The sequence below is a fragment of the Rhinatrema bivittatum genome, chromosome 1, assembly GCF_901001135.1.
Source record: "Rhinatrema bivittatum chromosome 1, aRhiBiv1.1, whole genome shotgun sequence".
In the NCBI taxonomy this organism is placed as follows: domain Eukaryota; kingdom Metazoa; phylum Chordata; class Amphibia; order Gymnophiona; family Rhinatrematidae; genus Rhinatrema; species Rhinatrema bivittatum.
The window spans coordinates 136,987,341-137,010,222 of record NC_042615.1 but is presented as its reverse complement, the minus strand read 5'-3'; the positions used below and the strand labels follow the sequence as shown (position 1 = coordinate 137,010,222).

General features: G+C 42.7%; 1 protein-coding gene across 1 annotated transcript in view; it reads right to left on the bottom strand.

Moving 5' to 3' along the window:
• Positions 1 to 22,882, bottom strand: part of LOC115083518 (cyclic nucleotide-binding domain-containing protein 2-like) — a 316,705-nt gene that overhangs the window by 268,713 nt on the left and 25,110 nt on the right. The window contains exons 4-6 of the mRNA XM_029587398.1: positions 17,241 to 17,315; positions 11,847 to 11,935; positions 188 to 350 (exon numbers count right to left, since the gene is read on the bottom strand). Coding sequence (XP_029443258.1) covers positions 188 to 350; positions 11,847 to 11,935; positions 17,241 to 17,315 — 327 coding nt within the window. The remainder of the gene's footprint in view (positions 1 to 187; positions 351 to 11,846; positions 11,936 to 17,240; positions 17,316 to 22,882) is intronic.

Sequence of the window (22,882 nt, the reverse complement as noted above, 5' to 3'; positions counted from 1 at the left end):
AGCCTCAATATGAAGGTTAAAATCTCTGAGGGTGATCAAGTTACATTCAGGTACCATAGATATTAATATGGTGTGAAATTCTTATATGATCCACATTTATGAAATAATACTTATTCCTTTTTAATGATATTTAAGATTCCTAAGAAAAATTATTGTCCAATTAAATTATTTTATAAAGTATATTTACCCCTATGAAATCACCTTCTTCAACTTCATATAAAGTTTCTGATGTAAAGTTTCTGATTTTGGAATTCAAGTCACCTAATATGATCTTCAGATTTCCAGACAATATTAAATAACATTCACTTGGTATATGTCCTTGCTTTATAAGTAAACTTTTGGCTTCATATCTGGAAAGAGACAGAGAGAATTGAAAAAAATCAATGGTGAAGAAGAGTAACCTGATACTATATTATCAAATGAACTGCAATGACAATCTACATTTAAAAGCACTAACAGTGAATTAATATTTATTTTGCTATTACTGTAAATATTGGAATCACAAAGCTACTATAGTAGAAATTATCATACATTATCCTACCTTGTATATCCAAATCTCATGCTATAATTACTATATCCAGTGCAACTGTCAAACCCAGTAACTGTTCATCTATCGCCTACTGACACTAATAGTAAATGGATATGTAAATGCTGCTTATACGTTCCTGTATAATATATTAAGCCTTTTATAAACAGCTACACAGTGATACTTTTTATACTATTCAGTGAGTTGTTTTGTCCAATCTTTTGTACAGTTCAAGCCCAATCTTTTGCAAACAGATGATATAGAGGCAGCTTCCCTTGATACAGACTCTATGTTAAAACCTAGCAATGTCAGGATTGTAATTTGAACTATGGAATTAGAGGGCCTGCTTCTTCCAGCAACATTCATGACTGGTACAGTGGGATCTCTGAATATATATAGCGAATTGAATGTAATTGAATGTGCATAACCTGTGGACAAGTGTGAATTTATTTGGAGAATTAATAATTAAGATTGTGAGATAGGAACATAAGAAATGATTGATGGGGCAAAATGAAGATCTTTGTGCCTGTTAAGAGTTCTTATTTTACTGAGACCTTTTTTTTTCTCCTTGAACTGACTAGCAGATGGCAGATCTGCAGTTTCTGGCAGCTAGGACTAAACAAGTTAACCTGCTTATATACCCCAAAGTGAAGCCTGGAATGCATGATTCTCTATTCTCCACATCATGGTATAAAGTTCCAACATTCTGTATTGCAATTGGTCATGAAGTCAATGCCTTGTGCTTTCATTAATTATACAGTACTGACTCCAGAGCAACCTAGCATAGAATATGCCAGAAATGGATGGATGTGCAAATAAATCAGGTCTGTGCCAAGATTCTGCCTCAGCTCTACACATCCTTGTGAGGAAAGCTCATCCTGAACCTCCCCAGTCATTAGCTAAGCATAGTGAAATGTGTCTAGTTAGTATTAACTGCACAAATCCTTGTTATTTTCCCTTTTGACTGTTTGAAAATTAAATCTTTTTTTTCTGTTCATTGTTCCCAGCATTTTTTAATAATCTCTTTAGTTTGTTAGCTCTATCCTGTGACTGATTAATGATCCCAGAATTTTTTGTATTTGCTCTACAAATAAATTTCTAGCAACTGTGTGACACTTGGGTTCTGTGGGGTCTCAATGTCCCTAGAAACCACCAAGGCATAGCATAAGTGAGTACTTGCCCAAAGGCAAACAGGTACCCAGTTAGTGGGTGTGAGATTGCCAGTACAGAAGCACTTACTTAGGTGAAGGAAGACTGGGCAGTGCCTGCCAGATGCTCTGAGTATCCACGGGGTTAACCTGAGTGGGTGTTAGGGGTAGTGCTAAGGCATTACTTGACAGTTGGCCACTAATCCTATCTCCAACAGTGGCCAGTCAGAAGTCATTTAAAAGAGAGTAATAGGGAGATCCCTTTACTGTTGCTGTTTCCCAGACGTAAGAAGTGGCAATCCCCACTTCTACTTAGATAAAAATTGCTTAATGTGCCTATCCTTCAGGAACTTTTTATACTACCCTCAGCTCTCAATGTTTAGCTTGCAGGTGCCATGCACATGTTAAGAAAGTGGGTGCTGTCTTTTCAGCACCCGCTTTCCACGCTTTATTTTGCATCTGCCCCTAGAGTGAGACCTCACTGGCTAGCACAAGTTTCACAGAGGAGGTCCAAGCCAGCTGATCAGTCTCCCATGCTAATTTAATCTGCACATGGAGGTGATGTCTGTTTAGAAAAAGTGTAAGGACACTAGAGGCGTAGCAGGGCTCTCTGCTGGAGATAACTGAAGATATTTTAATTCCATTTTGATGTTATAATTGTAATAAGAATGTTATCCCTGATTCCAGAAAGGTATTTTAGTGAATCTAAATGAATTCCTTTATGAGGATTGGGCATGTGCATCTGTGACTATTTTAACTGAATCTGAAGATGTACTGATCTCAGAAAAGCATTGCACATGGAAAAAAAAAAAGTGAAGAGTTAAACCTTCTTTTTCCCAATTTCAAATATAAGAGAACTCAGTTCCTGAATACCAAATAACATTTATTAGAATGATGAATGGTTAAACACTTACTGTGGCTCGACACTAAGTACAGACAGAAGCCTGGTTCAGCTGTTATGAGTCTCTGAAAGCCCAGTAGTCAGATGAAGAGAACTGCAGCTGAAGTAGAAGTTGTGGCTATAGTGAACAATAGGGAACAGTAGCAGATAGGAAATAGATAGGTGAAAAAGCAATGCTTCTTAGGAGCTTGGTGAGGATTCAGGATTGCTGTTGGCTTGCCAAGAGCCTTTTGCAATGGAAAATCCCTCTAGACAGGGAAACAGTCTCAGCATGCCTCAGGTCAATGGAAGATGAGAGAGAGAGCAACAGAGAGATAAATTGAGAGAAGATCCAATAGGAAGTTCAGAAATATTCAAACAGCAACTAGCAATAGCCAATTAGTAAAAGGAGCATCACACCCTGCAGATCTAAGCTAAGCATTCTCAAAAGATGACACAGAGTGAAAGCATAATAAAGAAACATATACATACACTGTGGAGAGAGAACACTTATCCAAATCTTTGTTAAACCTAGCTATTCTCCTAACCTTGACCATATCACTCAGCAACAAATTCTACAACTTACAGCTCGATACTGTAACGTGCGGTTGGAGATTCCCCGTCTGTAACCCGCTGTGGGCGCACAATTTGGACGCGTAAGGCGATCCTGCGATACAGTCTCCAGTTTCACGCATCCTTAGCGCTTCTTGAAACCCACCCGTAACCCTTTCCGCACCCAGCATGTATATGATATGTAAATGAACGAATTAGCTATTTAATGAACGAATTAGCTATTCCCCTCCGATACTGTGACGCGCGCTCCAATTATCTCCTTTGTAACCCACTATTTTGCCGCGTCCTTAACCTGTTAGTTTACCGCCTACCCTCTACCTGGTGTTAGTGTGGTGTTCGAACAGCTATGTACCGGACTGCACCATGGACGACCTCCATATATACTAACATTTGCAGCGTAAAGTTGTTATATATATATATATATATATATATATATATATATAAATACCTGTCACTTTCCGAATCCCCCATCTCCACACGGGCGGGTGTGCGGTCATCGAGGCGGCGGCAGGAGCCGGCGGTCGGGTGGGCGCCTGTTCATCCAGGCGGCGGCGGCGGGCGGGTGGGGGCGCGTTCGATCCAGGCGGCGGGTGCCGGCGGGCGGGTGGGCGCGCGTTCGATCCAGGCAGCGGCGGGAGCCAGCGGGCCGGTGGGCGCGCGTTCGATCCAGGCGGCGGCGGGCAGGTGGGCGCCCGTTCATCCAGGCGGCGGCGGGAGCTGGCGGGCAGGTGGGCGCCCGTTCATCCAGTCGGAGGCTGGAGCCGGCGGGCGGGTGGGCATGCGTTCGATCCAGGCCGCGGCGGGTGGGCGTGCATTCATCCAGGCGGAGGGAGCCGGCGGCGAAAGCGGCCTCTGGCAGCCCCCGCCGGCAGTGAATGAATGCACGCCTGTGTACGCCCGTGCGATTTCGGCTCTCAAGGCAGTCACATGCCGTGACGTCAAGCGTCGTGACGTCACGCCTTGAGCGCCGAAATCGCACGGGCTACACAGGTGTGCATTCATTCACTGCCGGCGGGGGCTGCCGGAGGCCGCTTTCGCCGCCGGCTCCCTCCGCCTGGATGAATGCACGCCCACCCGCCCGCCGGCTCCCGCCGTGGCCTGGATCGAACGCGCGCCCACCCGCCCGCCGGCTCCCGCCACCGCCTGGATGAACAGGCGCCCACCCGCCCGCCGCCGCCTGGATCGAACGCGCGCCCACCCGCCCACCGGCTCCCGCCGCCGCCGGGATCGAACGCGCGCCCACCCGCCCGCCAGCTCCCGCCGCCGCCTGAATCGAACACGCACCCGCCGGCTCCCGCCGCCTGGATGAACGGGCGCCCACCTGCCCGCCGGCTCCTGCCGCCGCCTGGATGGAATGCGCACCCACCTGCCCGCCGGCTCCCGCCGCCGCCTGGATCGAAGGCGCGCCCGCCGGTTCCCGCCAGTAAGTTTACTTTTTTTTTTTACACTTTATTCCCTTTTGTTTTAATTTTCGCCCTGCGCCTTGCTTCGGGAGGGGGGGAACCATCCACTTCCTGGTACCTGTCATTTCAAATGTCAGTTGAAATGACATTTGAAATGACAGGTACCAGCGCACCCAGGATACTGTATAGGCGCTGTATTAAGCGCTTATACAGTAAAATTGGTTGCGCGGGCCTAACGCTTCCCTAACGCTTCGCAGACGTGGCTTGCATTTGCAAGTAATTTACATAGAGTATCGAGCGGTATGTGAAGAGAACTGTGCGTGAGGGGAATGAGGGTGCGCCCGGCACTGCCGCACTCTTTCTAACGCGGCCTTACAGTATCGACCTGATAATTGTGAGTTGGCTGAAAACATTGTCTTAAAAATTTTCTAAATTTGCTACCAGTTAGTTTTATAACAGAGCTAAAAAAACAGGGCTGTTCTGTAGCTAGAATAGAGCCAGAGCTGCATTGGCTCCAACAGAGAAAGCCAGTTTAAAAGAGAGTTTTTGTTACTATGTGGAATCCAAGGCAGGGGCAATAAAAGAGAGGCAGCTGAATGTGACAGGCTGTTTCTTGATGCAGATCAGGGGTTTTCTGGGAAACCAGCAGAGAGCAGTTTGAAAGCTCCTGTCCCTACACAGGGGGGCACTTAGGGGCCGATGCAATACAGTGTGCTCAGCCGAGTGCCCTGTATAACCCACAGTTGGCCGCGGGTTAAATAGGCGCTAATCCACCCCCAAATGCAATAGGGGGATAGTGCCTATTTAACGCGCATCCAATGCGGAGTAAATGGGATAGCGCTCATCACATGCAAATGCATGTGAATGAGGCTATTACTCATTCACTCCAAATGCAAAAAAATAAATGCGCGTCTCAGACGCACATTTTGTTCAGCTATTAACACCTGCTGATGCCGATAACTCTGTGTCGGTTTTCATAACTGGCGGATTGCAGTTATGAAAACCGACACCGAGTTTATCAGCATCAGTGTTCATAACCGGCAGATCGCCAGTAACCACGGGGTCGCGTTAGCAAGGAGGCGCTAATGTGAGCCCCCTAATTACAATACAGCATGGCGCTGTGACTATTTTACTGATCTCAGAAAAGCATTGCACATGGAAAAAAGTGAAGAGTTTAAGTCAGATGGAGAGAGGACTCATGGAGAAGCAGAAGTCTTTCAGTGTGGCTGTTGCAACTAGTGAGAAACATTTTTTTTTGTGTAACCCCTGGGTGGGATGGATCCTTTTATTTGCACCCAGGGGACCATAAGAGAATGAAAAGAGATGGTTCTCTTCTGTACAATATTCCTTCTCTGTCTCTGTGTCCCCTTCACCCCATCAGATAGCTTTAACTTCTGAGTCCCAAGATTCCAATGTGGGGACGAACAATAGTTTGTATACCGTGTTCTTTGCAAGTCAAGACATTTCTCCATCCTCTGTAGACAGCACTGATAATTAACACTGTCTTTATATCCAATAAACATACATTTGAAGAATGGTGGTTTCCAGCTTCTTAACTGATAGCTGATTAAAATGACTGAATAATATTTACAGCTTCAATTCATTTCTTGGTTAAAGTAAATAAATCATAAGACAGCAGAACAATTTTATAAACTTGTGACTCCACTTCTTTAGCAAAGTCTCTACTTTTCTCTGGAAGCGCTTTATTTACACTTCCTTTAAATTTTCCAAGTTTATGAGATTGAAATGAGTTCAATCCTCCTCCAATCCCCAATTGCCTTATTAGCTCGTACTCTTTCCCCTTATGTAATACTTCATATAGCAGCAATAAAGTTCTTGTTACTTTTACTTTGTATCCTTTGGTTTCCTTCCTTTGTTGCTATTAGCTGGGATTCATTTCTCCAGCTGAGTTCCTCCACATTTCTGTTTCTTTCAGAATGAAAGACTCCACTCTCCTAATGGTTTGATTACAGAGTCCCAGGGCCATCAGCTCCAAGTGGAATAAAAATCGTCTTTAAAACTAAATAGGGTAAAAATCAAGAACAAGACAGGAAGGGTGGAATAAAATGTCCTTGCCTCAAACAAAGGAGATACTGCAAAAAGACAGTTACATGCACTCCTGAGGTGCCAATCAGAAAACTCTGCAAAAAAGACCTCCCATACCAAAACAACCCCAACAACCTTATCTATGAAAAGGCAGCACTTGCACATTTACACCAGGCCCTAGAGCACCAATAAAAGCTCTTATTAGGAAACCAGGCTGCTATAGATCCCTTCACGGAAATTACATGCTAGCAAGATACCTCACTTCGGTCACATATGCAGAACACGGAGAGACCCTGACCAAATACAGAATAAAGAGATCAGAAAGGATAAACAGAAATGTGCTGAGAAGAACTGAACTGGAACCTACAACAAGCCAGCCTCTATATGAGAGCAAAAATAAAAACATTACCATTCTTCTTAAAACATTAAATAAAATCAAGAAATATAAAACATTAATCAAAGTAGTAAAGTCATATTCATAAAAAAAAATATTTCAAACCAGTTAATGAATAGAATATTGAAAATTTCCCAAACACCAAAAAAATTTAAAAAATCTGATGAATAAAAAATCCAATTAAAAATATTCTATTCCGCTGCCCCCCTCCCCCTGAAAAAAATTGTTTCAAAAGAGCAGAATCATCAAATTACACCCAATAATTACAACTAATAAGGTTTTAAAAATCTGTTCTCCATACCTGGGATCTGATTTCCAGTCACTCTGAGATTGTCATGGATTGGAAGAGATAGGGCCACACAAATTTTTTCTTCTCTCTCATATACATGCACAATAACTATTCATTCTCTCACACACTCCTTCTCTCTAACATACACAGGCTGCCTCTCCCTCACAGATACATTATATGTGTGTATGTGTGTTTGTGTGTGTGCGTGCCTGTGAGAGGCTAGATGTGACACATAGGCTCTCACAGGCACACAAACATACACAAACACACAAGCTCTCACATAGACACATTCACAGGCACACAGGTTCTCACACAGACACACATAGAAGCTCTCACACAGACACACACATAGGCTCTTACACAGTCACACACACATACAAACAAGTTCTCAAACACACTCACACACACAGGATCTCACACAGACACACACATGCATAAACAAATAGGCTCTCAGACACACACAAACTCTCACTCATTCATACACACACACGGTCTCCTGTTATCATCAGGCCATGGTGAGATGAGCTCCACCATAGACCCATGGGCCTCCTGTGCTGTCTTCGGGCCGTGGCAGGAAGAGCTCTACCACGGCCCCGTGGGCCACCTGCTCTTAAGGCCGTAGCACTGCAGGCTTCCTGCTGTCTTCGGGCCCCTCCGGGTACAGGCACGCCCGCGCACAGCTTCCACTCCCTCCCCCCCAAGCAGGAAGATCGGTGGGCCATATGACCCGAAAATGGCAGGAGGCCTGCGCTCTCTCCCTTCTTCAGCTGCAGGCTGGTTAGGCTCCACTGGTGGCCTGCAGCCTCTCTTGCTGCCGCTGGCCCGCCGCCTCTCTGGGTGTGCCGCTCCATGTAAATGCATGGTATGCACACCCAGTCGTGCCGGGCCTGAGTATGAGATATGAAAATACCACTTCACTACAGCATTCTGCTTGTGATGGCTGCAGTGGTAGGCTTCTGCCTGTTCAGAGATCTATGTGATACTTTGAGTTAGAGTTTGGAAAAGCAGGAGCCCTTTCTGTTTCTCTGTTTTCCCCATTCCTGGTTCTAGGCCTCACCATCCTGGTAGCAAAGAATAGGTGACTTTCCACTACACAAACCACCTGGTAGGGTTGTCTCATGCTTTGCTTTAAGAGAATTTTTTTAATTCATTGTTTGAGTTTTCTTTTGAATCCCTAGTCCTTGCTCAGGCAGGAAAATGAACTGCCTTGGGAAGGATAGGGATAGAGAAGACCTGCTGACTCCATCTCACACCCAGTCAATGGACAATGGAAAATTGCCATAGAATAGCCTTATTTTTTACATTTTTATGAAGTTTTGCCTTTTGATTTGAGAAGAGGTTTTGCCGCCACCCTTCCTGCAATGAATTGGGGAAAGAAAGGGGTTTTCCTCACTGAGTCGATAATTGGAAGAATTTCTCCTGAAAATATGTTATATTGCCATCTGGAGAGGAGAAGTAAAAGAAGAGTATTTCTCATTTGGAGACCTCTCTCCACTGGAGTCTTTACCCTGGGATGAGAGATGAAGATTAGGAGCTGTGAAGTGCTTTGGACCTCAGGCATTTGTTGGAAAGGAACGCATCCTAGGGTACTGAAGGAACTCAAAAAATCATCCATTGTACCTGAAGAATGCAGGGTGGCCAATGTAACCCCAATATTTAAAAAGGGCTTCAGGGGCGATCCGGGAAACTGTAGACCAGTGAGCCTGACTTCAGTGCTGGGAAAAATAGTGGAAACTATTCTAAAGATCAAAATCGTAGAGCATATAAAAAGACATGGTTTAATAGAACACAGTCAAAATGGCTTTACCCAAGGGAAGTCTTGCCTAACAAATCTGCTTCTTTTTTTTTTTTGAAGGGCTTAATAAACATGGGGATAAAGGTGAACTAGTAGATGTAGTGTATTTGGATTTTCAGAAGATGTTTGACAAAATCACTCATGAGAGGCTTCTAAGAAAACTAGAAAGTCATGGGATAGGAGGCGATGTCCGTTCGTGGATTACAAACTGGTTAAAAGACAGGAAACAGAGAGTAGGATTAAATGGTCAATTTTCTCAGTGGAAAAGGGTAAACAGTGGAGTGCCTCAGGGATCTGTACTTGGACCGGTGCTTTTCAATATATATATATATATATATATATATATCTGGAATATATATATATAGATCTGGAAAGGAATACGTTGAGTGAGGTTATCAAATTTGGGGAAGTTGTTAAACTGTAAACCGGAGTGAAGGCAGCTTGCTATACCTCAGTATATAAAAGATTCTAAATAAATAAAAGATGATACAAAATTATTCAGAGTAGTTAAATCACAAGTGGATTGTGATACATTACAGGAGGACCTTGCAAGACTGGAAGATTGGGCATCCAAATGGCTGATGAAATTTAATGTGGACAAGTGCAAGGTGTTGCATATAGGGAAAAATAACCCTTGCTGTGGTTACATGATGTTAGGTTCCATATTAGGAACTACCACCCAGGAAAAAGATCTAGGCATCATAGTGGATAATATTTTAAAATTGTTGGCTCAGTGTGCTGCAGTGGTCAAAAAAGCAAACAGAATGTTAGGAATTATTAGGACGGGAATGGTTAATAAAACCAAAAATGTCATAATGACTATGTATTGCTCCATGGTGAGACTGTACCTTGAATACTGTGTACAATTCTGGTCGCCACATCTCAAAAAAGATATCGTTGCAATGGAGAAGGTACAGAGAAGGGCAACCAAAATGATAAAGGGGATGGAACAGCTCCCCTATGAGGAAAGGCTGAAGAGGTTAGGCCTGTTCAGTTTGGAGAAGAGACGGCTGAGGGATACGATAGAGGTCTTTAAGATCATGAGAGGTCTTGAACGAGTAGATGTGAATCGGTCATTTACAATTTCGGATAATAGAAGGACTAGGGGACATTCCATGAAGTTAGCAGGTAGCACATTTAAGACTAATAGGAGAAAATTCTTTTTCACTTAACGCACAATTAAGCTCTGAAATTTGTTGCCAGAGGATGTGGTTAGTGCAGTCAGTGTAGCTGGGTTCAAAAAAGGTTTGGATAAGTTCTTGGAGGAGAAGTCCATTAACTGCTATTAATCAAGTTGACTTAGGGAATAGCCACTGCTATTAATTGCATCAGTAGCATGGAATCTTCTTGGTGTTTGGGTAATTGCCAGGTTCTTGTGGCCTGGTTTGGCCTCTGTTGGAAATAGGATGCTGGGCTTGATGGACCCTTGGTCTGACCCAGCATAGCAATTTCTTATGGTCTTATGGACTGAGTGTGACCCCTTCCTTCAAGAATAAATACCAGAAGATGGTCTACATGTGCATGCACAAAACATATGGCATAAATTTCAGATTCTTAACTAAAATGACATGACTCCCAGCCTCATGGCTGACGTCTAACCAACCAAGTTTAGCCCCCCTATCTCTAAGTGCAGGTGAGCCAGCTAGGTAGCAGTTGAAATGTCACTGAAATCTAGAAGGCTAATAGCTATCCTGCCACTGAGCAGCATTCTGTGTGCCTTCCCTGGGGAATGGCAAGAGCATCTGGAATAGGGCTGATGTCTGCTCGTAGTAAGGTCCTGAAGAACAAGAGAACTTGGCCATGCACCAACCCTAAAAAATCCTTTTTATATACTTTTAAACCATTTACATAGCCTCACTCCGTAGGAACAAATAGGAAGGCAAAAAAATGAAAAACAAAGGATCGAAATCTGCTTATTAAATCTTTGTGCCCAGGAAGTTAAAATTAAAAGCTTAGATTTAATTCACGCCTATATAGGTAAACAATGGAATGTTTTTAACATTGCATTGGCTTCCATATATTGTACATACTGAAGTTTATAAACCAAATAGGCTAGAAATCCCACAAAAAAGGAAATGCAATAGTCCAACCGGGAAATGACCAGAGAGAGAACCTTTTCTAAAATACTGGTTATTCCAGAAAAGGGCAGAGATCTGTTACTAGATGTAATTTTATATATACTTGTTTCTCTATACTCAGAACATGAGATTTTTAAATTAAAGGAGTTATCTAATGTCATGCCCAGATCCCGTACTTTTATCAGTTGGTGCACACATTACCCCGTAAATTTTGGGGCAGAGCTCAAATGGTAAAGGATGTGAATTAGCCATCTTTGAGATCTTTTTGTTGGTATATAATCTTAGTTTGCCATCTAATAAACGCTCTGATATTGCTCATTTCTAAGCTTGCAGGCCCATGGGGACAGAGTACCTGTAATCTATTCATTATTGCCTCCTCCAGTTCCAGGATTTCAGTTCTTGATTTTAAGGCTGACAGAGGAAGCTCCCAAATGCTCGGCCTGTCTTCTCTATCATACTATTGCTCAGCTAATCATTAAGCAATCTATCCTGTAAACCCAAACAGTCTATGAAACTATTAAGCATCTCTACTAGTTAATATTTTATTTGCATCCTATCCTAGGTTTCTCTTTCTTTTTAAGCAAAGTGTGCTAAATATTTAATGAAATTGGTTTGGATTTGTTGAAAACTTCCACCTTCTGCATCCAGCTTTCAATGCCAGTTCCATCCAACAAACATTGCACTCTAAGACAGTTATTCTTGCCTTTTACTTACTGTTGGAAGACTAAAGTCTGGCAGAGCTGGAGCTGAATTTTATCAGGCAAACACTGAAAAGTTCTGTTCTTCTTCAGACACAATTGTATCTTTAAAAACAAAAATAAAATAGTTACCTTAGTCAACTCAGGTGAAAATTCAGACATCTTTGTACCTATATTATTGATTATCCTTCTGTGCTCTATCCTTTGAAAGCCTTTCCCTTGCTCTTTATTTGATTCCCATCATCAAATCATCATGCTCACTGTACTGCAGCGACATCCTGTGGCTGAGAGTGGAAAGGAAGTTGTAGAAAAAGAGATCTTTCAGGATATGAGGCTCAAAAGGGGTAAACTCAGCAATATCGGTAAGAAATATTTTTTTCTAGGGAGGGCGGTACAGGCATGATCATCCAGCATGCAAAGATTTGAAGAAGACAAATGTGCAATACAACGACTTCAGTGCAGCAAAGATTTGCACTTTTGATATGGCAACAAGTTTATCCTTGAGGAAGACACAAAAGTGTTGAATGTGACTCTAATGCAGCATACATTTGCACCAATGATGTGGCGACAAGTTTACCTCTGAGGCAGAAACAAATCTGCTGAAACAGTGACCACTGGTGGGTTATTTGCACATTCTACTAAAGATTTTTCAGTCTTACACTATATTAGAGTTTTTTTGTCATCACCTCTGTGCATGGACTTCTTTATTTGTTGACTTTGATAGTTTGTATGGGGAATTATCACATTCACCTATAAGACTTCTTTTTTGTTATCATTTTTATTGTTGATACTTTTTTGTTCTTTTGATGTTTGTATTATTCTGCATTCATTTCAGTTTTTGTGATTATATGTTCCAAATATTTTTGTGTATAATATACAGTACTTATTTTTTGTTTCAATAAATGTAATTATTTTTTTTTATAATATACATTATTTCCTTATATTTATTTATTTATTTATATACTACTTTGTTACATTTGCTTTGTATTTTTGTGGGTGGTTTGCTTTCCCTCTTTTCTATTTCCATAGGTATAAAAGAGTAAGAGTTTGTGAAAACATGGGATCAGCAAAGAGAATTCTTAGTTGTAAAGAAGTGAAGATAAAGCCAGAGATCAAGCAGGGTCTATGGTATTGCAACAGAAATGAAATTGTGCCTTACAGTTCTTAACTGCTGTCATGTTCTCTGTTTACCAGTTTTTAAGATGGCATAAGCTGCAGGCCTACAGTTCTCTCTGCTGTACAGGCCGATACTTGGTCAGTATCTGAGTTTTGCTCTAAGACAGCAACCTGGGGGTCCGTAGGCTCCTAGAGTTCTGCGTAGGAGAGGCAACAGGGAGAGGCAACCAAAGTGCAAATGCTGAGAAATAGAATCAGGTGATCTCACCTCTGAAGAGCTATGCTCTCTGTCTTCTGCTATCTAATCCCACTGCCTGATTGCATTCTGAGAAGAGAAAGTCACTGCCTCAAGAAGGTCAAACTAGGAAGAAGAGGAGGCAGGAAAGAGTGTGGCTAATTGTCACCACAAGTCATCTGAAGCTGTGCCAAGTAGAGATGTGAATCGTGTGGTCGATCGTCTTAACGATCGATTTCGGCTGGGAGGGGGAGGGAATCGGATCGTCGCAGTTTGGGTTTTTTAAATATCGTTTAAATTGTGTAAATCGAAAACCAGCACACTAAAACATCCCTAAAACCCACCCCGACCCTTTAAAATAAATCCCCCACCCTCCCGAACCCCCCCCCCCAAATGCCTTAAATTACCTGGGGTCCAGAGGAAGGGTCCCGGTGTGATCTCTTTCTCTCGGACCTCCGTGCGTTGTAGAAATGGCGCCGGCGCTACCTTTGACCTGTCATATGACAGGGCAAAGGTAGCGCTGGCGCCATTTTGTTTTTTTGTCCCCCAACGGCAGGAGATCGCTCCCGGACCCCTGCTGGACCCCCAGGGACTTTTGGCCAGCTTGGGGGGGCCTCCTGACCCCCACAAGACTTGCCAAAAGTCCAGCGGGGGTCCGGGAATGACTTCCTGCACGCGAATCGTTTTTCCATACGGAAAAACGATTCGCGGTAGGAGATCGCTCCCGGACCCCCGCTGGACCCCCAGGGACTTTTGGCCAGCTTGGGGGGGCCTCCTGACCCCCACAAGACTTGCCAAAAGTCCAGCGGGGGTCCAGAACGACCTCCTGCAGTCGAACCATGTTGCCGTACGGCCGACGCCATTTTGCGCCAAAATGGCGCCGGCCATACAGCAACACGATTCGACTGCAGGAGGTCGTTCCAGACCCCCGCTGGACTTTTGGCAAGTCTTGTGGGGGTCAGGAGGCCCCCCCAAGCTGGCCAAAAGTCCCTGGGGGTCCAGCGGGGGTCCGGGAGCGATCTCCTGCCGTTGGGGGACAAAAAACCAAAATGGCGCCGGCGCTACCTTTGACCTGTCATATGACAGGTCAAAGGTAGCGCCGGCGCCATTTCTACAACGCACGGAGGTTCGAGAGAAAGAGATCACACCGGGACCCTTCCTCTGGACCCCAGGTAATTTAAGGCATTTGGGGGGGGGTTCGGGAGGGTGGGGGATTTATTGTAAAGGGTCGGGGTGGGTTTTAGGCTTGTTTTAGTGTGCCGGTTTTCCCGCCCTCCCCCTTCCCCCGATTTACAATTTTTTGACAATAAATCGGGGGAATTGTTATTGTACCGCGGCTCTAACGATTTTTGACGATTTAAAATATATCGGACGATATTTTAAATCGTCAAAAAACGATTCACATCCCTAGTGCCAAGAGGAGGAGGGGAAGAGCACGCACTCACTAGCACCTTCAACAGGCACTGCTCCATATGACCAGAGGTGGCAGCAAGTAGGAAGATGACCTTAAGAAGCATTTCCAGCCACCACTACATATGCTCTGACTGTCCTGCTGGCCTGAGATTCAGAGGAGAAAAAGCTGCATTGAGAGTGAAGTATGGTCACAGTGGGGTCAGAAGGAAGGAGTGAAGAGGCCATGGTGGGATCAGCACTCAGAAAGGGATTGTGTGTGTGTGTGGGGGGGGGGGGGGGGGGGCTCAAAAGGAAGAGAGGACAAGTGGGAGTGAAAGCACTTGCAAAGGGCCTTAAGAAAGAAGAGGGCAGGAGGAAATGCTATTAACTGCTTGTCACCTTATGGGATACCTTAAATGTGCTGCTGCAACCAAATGTTTTACTGAGATGTTTATATTTATGAGCGCCTTGAAAATGCTGCTGCATCCTATTGTGCTGAGATGTTTGTAGTCTTATTTGTAGCTGGTCCCTTGGTGGGTAGATATCCGTAACCAGGAAATCTACAAGTCCAGGTCAAATGTCCAGATGGGGAGAAAGAATTATCTTCCGGTCACAAATTCACACTCTAGTTCAAAAATCTCTAGAATGTGCCAAATAGTGAAGATTAAGAGCAGGGAAACCAAAATCAATACCACAGACTGAAACCATGAATCAAACCAGGGTCCATCCATCCCTTTCACATCCAGAAGAGGGTATAGATTTAAAAGAAAAACTGCAGGATTCCAAATCTGGTGTTCAAATAAAAGATAAGAACATATGAAGAACATAAGGACATCACAGCAACCAACGAAAAATGTGCAGAATAAATTCAATGTCTAGACTTCTTTGTGGTATCATAACTCCCAGTGATGCCATTGTTTGAATCGCACTAAGAACAACAAAAATTCTCTGCCTGTCCCTCCTGACGCAGCCTCGCGGCGAAACACGGGTCCGTGTCGGGGGACCCCCTTTTAAATGATGCTATTTATACACTGTGGGGTAGATTTTAAAAAAGAGCGCGATCGGGTACTTTTGTTCGCGCAGCAGGCGCAAACAAAAGTACGCTGGATTTTATAAGATACGTGCATAGCCGCGCGTATCTTATAAAATCCTGGATCGGCGCGCGCAAGGCTGTCGATTTTGGGCAGCCTGCGCGCGCCGAGCCGCGGAGCCTGCCTCCGTTCCCTCCGAGGCCGCTCCGAAATCGGAGCGGCCTCGGAGGGAACTTTCTTTCGCCCTCCCCTCACCTTCCCCTCCCTTCCCCTACCTAACCCACCCCCCCGGCCCTATCTAAACCCCCCCCTTACCTCTGTCCCTCGATTTACGCCTGCTAGAAGCAGATGTAAATCTACGCACGCCAGCGGACTGCTGGCGCGCCGTCATCCGACCCGGGGGCTGGTCCGGAGGCCTCGACCACGCCCCCAGGCCGGCACCACACCCCCGGTCCCGCCCCCAAAACGCTGCATCCCGCCCCCGAAACGCCGCGTCATTCGGCCCCGCCCCCGATACGCCCCCTTAAAAAACCCCGGGACTTACGCGCATCCTGGGGCTCTGCGCGCGCCGGCGCGCGAGGGCCCTGCTCGCGTAAATCCGGACGGATTTACGTGAGCAGGGCATTTAAAATCCGCCCGTGTGGAGTTGCCGTATAAAATGAAAGTTATGATACCACAAAGAAGTCTGTATGGACATTGAATTTATTCTGCACATTTTTCTTTGGTTGCTGTGATTATCTGCGTGCAGTAGTGCTTCTGTTTGCAATTTGAACATAAGAACATGCCATACTGGGTCAGACCAAGGGTCCAACAAGCCCAGCATCCTGAATCTGTTGGAAACAGGATGCTGGGCTTGATGGACCCTTGGTCTGACCCAGTATGGCAATTCTTATGTTCTTCTTATGTTCTTATCTAAATGTGCACCAATATAAACACATTTAAAAGCACACAAATGTTCCCAACTATAGGCCACAGTTTCCCCAAGAACACCAACTGGCTTCTACTTTCTCATACTCCCTATCACCCCTGCACTGCCTTTGCTTTTTAATCTGTAACTATTAGCAAAGTTTGGTCTATATGTTGTCACTATCCCTTATTGGAGTACATTATTTATAAGGTTGTAGAAGCAAGTGTGTTATTTTCTGGAAAAATTTCACCTGCGCTAAGAAATAGTGCAAAAGGGAAAGTAGGCAAGTCTTTTCTCTTTGAAATCTGGTGCAAAGTTCACAGGTAAAAAGTGCCCCTGGATTTTGCACCAAGGTGGGCAGTTTGTAAATTGCCCCCCTAAGGGAATCGATAATAACCTAACACTTTTCCATTAGCGCAGTATAAATTGATTTAGGATTTTCAGGAAACGTGCTATAAAGCAGGATGTGTCATAAACAGAGATGAATGTAAGTAGACTGCATTCTTTAAAATGTAGTTTCAAAACAAAAAAAAAAAGTGTCTTTTGGATTATTGCCTTCCAGTACTTTGCTCAATGACCAGAAAAGTAAAGTACTGTAGCTCGATAACTCATTTTCATTGTTCCAAGTGCAGTAACTGGCCACAGAGGAAGCTGAGCTTTGTAAAGCAGTTCAATGATTCAATAATATCTGTCTTTATCAGTTGCCCCTCCAATAAATGTACTTTCTACCTTTCTGAGTGCTTCCAGGCTTCTTTGTTTGGGACAAATACGAAGCAGGCTCTTAAGCTTTTCGGAATCTTTTTTCTGCAATAAAAAAAAAAAAGAAATGTCAGCAACAGCCTTTGTGTTTTGGAGGCCTGCTCTTATCCATCTCCCTGGACACTTAATTTACTTTGAGCACAGCAAGATTTTCTAGGTGTGGAACTCCGTGCTTCTTTGCCTTTGGATTAATTACAAAGCCATTCTTATATGCAAAAAGACTCATTTAAAGGGAACATACCATGAATTGTAAATCCTTTAAATGACCTTGGGCTTTTTGTAGTCCAAAACATCCCAAGAAAGTCTGAGGAGTGGTCAAATGTTTGGCAACTAAGATTTCGTGCTAAAAAAAAGTGCAGAGCACTACTTATCATTTCTATGGTGTTACATGACTAGTGTGGCACGAGTGGCACTAGATGCTGCACTAGTCCTTTCTTTATTTTATATATTTCTTTATTTGTAATTGTTTTTATTGAACACAAATAAAACATACATACCAACTGTGACTTCATATCATATCCAAGCATAGAAATGTTAAATATTTACAATCCGTAGTCTATGATCTATTTTCCATTTTCTGCCCTCCAGTGCTTTCCCCATCTGACCCTTTCCCACACAATTCCCCAATTGACTCAAGCCAGGCTATATATATCTGTAGTAGGTGTCTAGAATGTATATTTCATAGCTATCTCTTCTCATAACTATTATCCGTTCCCTCGAATTGGACCATCACTTATAGTATGGTTCTCATATAGCTTGAAAATGTGTTAATATCTCATTCCGCATTGCTGTCAATTTTCCCATGTAACTTGCCTTGTCTAGTTAATGTGTAAAAGAGTCCAAAGTAGGAATATATTCTCTTTTTCCAATGTGCAGATACACATACTAATTACCTATGCAAAGAGCTAGGTTAGTGCAAATTGTGATAACATTGCCAGGCTGTTGTATTTCCCACACATATGAGAGAGAGAGAGAGAGAGAGAGACAGAGACAGAGACAGAGACTGGCCATAATGTCATCTCCCTAGATAGGTATTTGTATCCCTATGGTAGGCCCACCTAGTAACTTGAGGTGAGGGTTAGGTATCAGTGTAAGGGGTTAGGGGCAACTTTGACATTCAATGTTAGATGTACGAACAGAACAGTGGTCTCTTGTGAACATTTGATGACCCTCGGAATGAGGAAACTCACTCCAAGATGAGATTTGGGCAATGTTCTCTCCACCTAGCTTGATGTTACCCAGCTAGAGAGTCCATCAATTTTGTGGACAAAATTATTCAGAGTAGTTAAATCACAAGCAGACTGTGATACATTACAGGAGGACCTTGCAAGACTGGAAGATTGGGCATCCAAATGGCAGATGAAATTTAATGTGGACAAGTGCAAGGTGTTGCATATAGGGAAAAATAACCCTTGCTGTAGTTACACGATGTTAGGATCTATATTAGGAGCTACCACCCAGGAAAAAGATCTAGGCATCATAGTGGATAATACTTTAAAATAATCAGCTCAGTGTGCTGCAGCAGTCAAAAAAGCAAACAGAATGTTAGGAATTATTAGGAAGGGAATGGTTAATAAAACAGAAAATATCATAATGCCTCTATATCGCTCCATGGTGAGACCACACCTTGAATACTGTGTACAATTCTGGTCGCCACATCTCAAAAAAGATATAGTTGTGATGGAGAAGGTACAGAGAAGGGCAACCAAAATGATAAATGGGATGGAACAGCTCCCCTATGAGGAAAGGCTGAAGAGGTTAGGGCTGTTCAGCTTGGAGAAGATTCGGCTGAGGGGGGGATATGATAAAGGTCTTTAAGATCATGAGAGGTCTTGAACGAGTAGATGTGACTCGGTTATTTACACTTTCAAATAATAGAAAGACTAGGGGGCATTCCATGAAGTTAGCAAGTAGCACATTTAAGACTAATCAAAGAAAATTCTTTTTCACTCAACGCACAATAAAGCTCTGGAATTTGTTGCCAGAGGATGTGGTTAGTGCAGTTAATGTAGCTGGGTTCAAAAAAGGTTTGGATAAGTTCTTGGAGGAGAAGTCCATTTACGGCTATTAATCAAGTTTACTTAGGGAATAGCCACTGCTATTAATTGCATCAGAAGCATGGGATCTTCTTAGTGTTTGGATAATTGCCAGGTTCTTGTGGCCTGGTTTGGCCTCTGTTGGAAACAGGATGCTGGGCTTGATGGACCCTTGGTCTGACCCAGCATGGCAATTTCTTATGTTCTTATGTTCTTATGATGGAATAAGAGGTCTAAATAGTAGTAAGTTCTTTTTGAGCAGTAAATTCTTCAGTTTATATCAGGAAAGGTTGAGGTATTGAAGCATAGAGTGTTTTCTTTGTGTGTGTCTGAGCATGTTTGCATTTGTAAGTGTGTGTGTGTGTCTGAGCATGTATATGTAAGAAAGAGGGATCTTGTGAGTGTGCATGTGTATGTAAGAGGGAACATGTGTGTGAGTGTATGAACATGTATATGTAGGAGGGAGCATTTGTGAGCATGTGTGTGAGCGAGAGGAAGCATGTGCATGTGAGCATGTGTATGTAAGAGGGAAGATGTGAGTGTATGAGGGAGAGAGCATATGTATGTATGTGTATCTATAGATATATATCAATGAGAGGGAGAGAGGAGAATGTTTATACATCTCTCTCTCTCTCTCTCAGTAATCCATGACAATCTGAGTGACTAGAAATCAAAAGATTCCAAGTATGGAGAGTGTGAATTATTTTATCCTTATTAGTTTTAATTTTTGGATGCTGTTTGATGTGTCTGCTGTTTTGAAATATTTTATTGGAGTTTGAGAAATTTAAAACAAGTTATTTGAGTTTTTAATTATTGGATCTTCCATTTACCAGCTGTTTCGATATATTCTTTTTATTAGTATGTTTATACTATTATGATTAATGCATTATTATTTATGTCTGAGAATTGGTGATTTCTGTTTTTCCATTGTTACATTGCATAGAGTCTAACTTGTTGCAGTTTTCCTATTCAGTTTTGCTGCATGTTTCTATTTCTATTTTATGGTTTCTTTTTCCTGTATTTGATGAGGGTCTGCCTGTGTTCTGCATGCGTGATGTGGACGGGTATTCTGCTAGCATGTAGGTATCTATAGCAGCTTGGTTTCTTCTATTTTCCTAATAGGAAGTGTATTGGTGTTTTAGGGCCTGGTGTAGGGTTATTACTTTTTTAAGTGCTAGCAGTTAGTGCTAGTTTGGTGTGAGAGGTTTATTATATTGTCATTTTATTCGTGGCTTTCTGAGGGTTAAACCCACACCCATTACAGCAGCACTAATGCCAGTGGGTTTTTTTGTTGGATTTTCTGGTTGGCACCAAAGAAGTGCATGCAAATACTTATGATATTTTTTTTTACCTCAGAAGACTGTACTTTGAATATTCTTTTTCATGCAAAATCTATTATAAATGCATAAATTTTAACTATGTATGTGGAGAGAGCAGGAGGTGGGGTGCACCAGCAATGGATTCCGAGGGAGGGGGTGAAGACCCGGGGATTAGAGGATGAAAGATTTTAAAGTTTTGGTTGCTGGAAGGAGCTGAGCTTTTTTTGGCAGGCTCGAGACAGAGAATGAATGAAGTGTGGTGGGGGACAGCACAATAATTGTTCGCACAGGGCAGCAAAAAAAGCTAGCACCGTCTCTGAGTGAGTTAGGGTTGGGGGGCGAGGGTATGACATCACAAAATAATTTTAGACCTTATACATGATGAAAAGGAGTTGATTTGTACAATGCAGCTATAAGAGACTGCAGTGTATAAATCAACTCCTCTTGTTAGAGTTTTCATCACTTATAAGGTCTAAAATTCTTTTATGATGTCAATTTTACAATGGATACCACTGAATGGGCCTGAAACCCTAACCCACCTACTGAAAACTCACCCCGAATCAAAGTGCTTCCTTTCAATGGTCCATATATAGAGTATCAATCTGAGCTTTATAAAGATCTCTCTCTCTCTTTTGACTTTTTAACATCTACCTCTTATTGTCTTGTCAAAATGTCCCCACGTTTCTCAACCCCTTCATTGCCCAGCGCTTCACTAAGAAGAATGGTATCTCTCTCAAATGTATACATCTATTCACTCCAATCGGTGCCAGGAGTTAAAAATCTGTGGTCCCATTATTACTTTTCTGTACCTTGCCCAAATTTAACAAGTATGAGCCACAAAAGGGTTAGTTATTCAACTCCACCATCTCCTTGGGTGAGGAGCCATTTTAGAGTTTGTAAAGTTTCTTCCCCCTTCACAATCTGTTCTAATGCCCTGCAGGGTTTAACTTTCCCCAATTGCAGCCATCCCCCAAATTGCTTTTAGTTGAGCAGCTTAAAACACAGAACAGCCAAGCTCCCCCTGGTACAAAATTCTGTGGGACACTCTGGGAGGGAGCCTCTTCCAAATAAAGTTGAAAATGTTTCGCTGTAATTGCTTCATATATTTGCCTGATAAGGCAATCGGCAAAGCTTGAAATAAATAATTCCACCGAAACAATGCAGTCATTTTGATTGCTGCGATTCTGCTTCACCATAATAATAATGTATGGCTATTGGCTAGATTACATTTCCAAGTCCCCCACTGTCTTAATAATGCATGATTTTCTTGAAACAGCTGTCTCCAATCCTGGCATATACGTATCCCTACGGATCTTATTTTCCCTTTAGCCAATTTCATCCTATCCATTTGTTCCATTGGTAAATTAATATTCAATGTTTTGGATTATCCCATACTGACCCAAAACCTTATTGTATGCTGCCAATTCCTGAACTAAAATGGGCAAAGTCAAAAATGGCTTTGTTACCAATATAGGCGAATAAAGATATTTTGTATTCCCTCTGACCAGTATCTTGTTATTTTCCCCACTCTTGCCGTGAGAAGTCCCATTAACACAAGTGGGGAGGGAGGGCATCCTTGCCTTGTCCTCCTTGCTAGAGTAAATGCTTTAGAATATCTCCCATTCATTTTGATTACTGCTTTCGGGTTCAGGTACATCCCTAGCAACTATGTAAGAAAATTAATTCCCAACTACATTTTTTCTAAAACCTTGAACATGAAAGCCCAGTGAACCCTATCAAAAACTCTCTCAGCATCTATAGACAGAAAAATCATAGGATTTTGATCGTTTTTAGATCATATAAGATTCAAATTTTTTTTATATTGTCTGCCGCTTGCCTTCCTTTTATAAACACTGCTTGATCTGCCATCACAACTGATGGCATCTCCCAACTTAACCTGGAAGCTACAATGTTTGCCAGTATTTTAAAGTCAATAGTGAAGAAGGATATAGGCCTATAAGAGCTACATAATGTAGCATCGTTCCCTTGTCTGGGCAAAATTGTGATACCTGCTAGTCATTGAATCCAGTCATTTGAGTGATTTCAATAAAGTATTATATAATTTCAACAATATAGGTGTCAATACATCTTTAAATGTTTTATAAAACTTTATTGTATATCCATCTAAACCTGGTGATTTGCTAAATTTTAGGGAGAATATAGCTTCCAATGTTTCCTGTCCTGAAATGTTTTGATCTAATTTTGCAGCAACCTCAAGGTGGTATTATTGTCAGTTCAATCTCATTAAGATATAGCT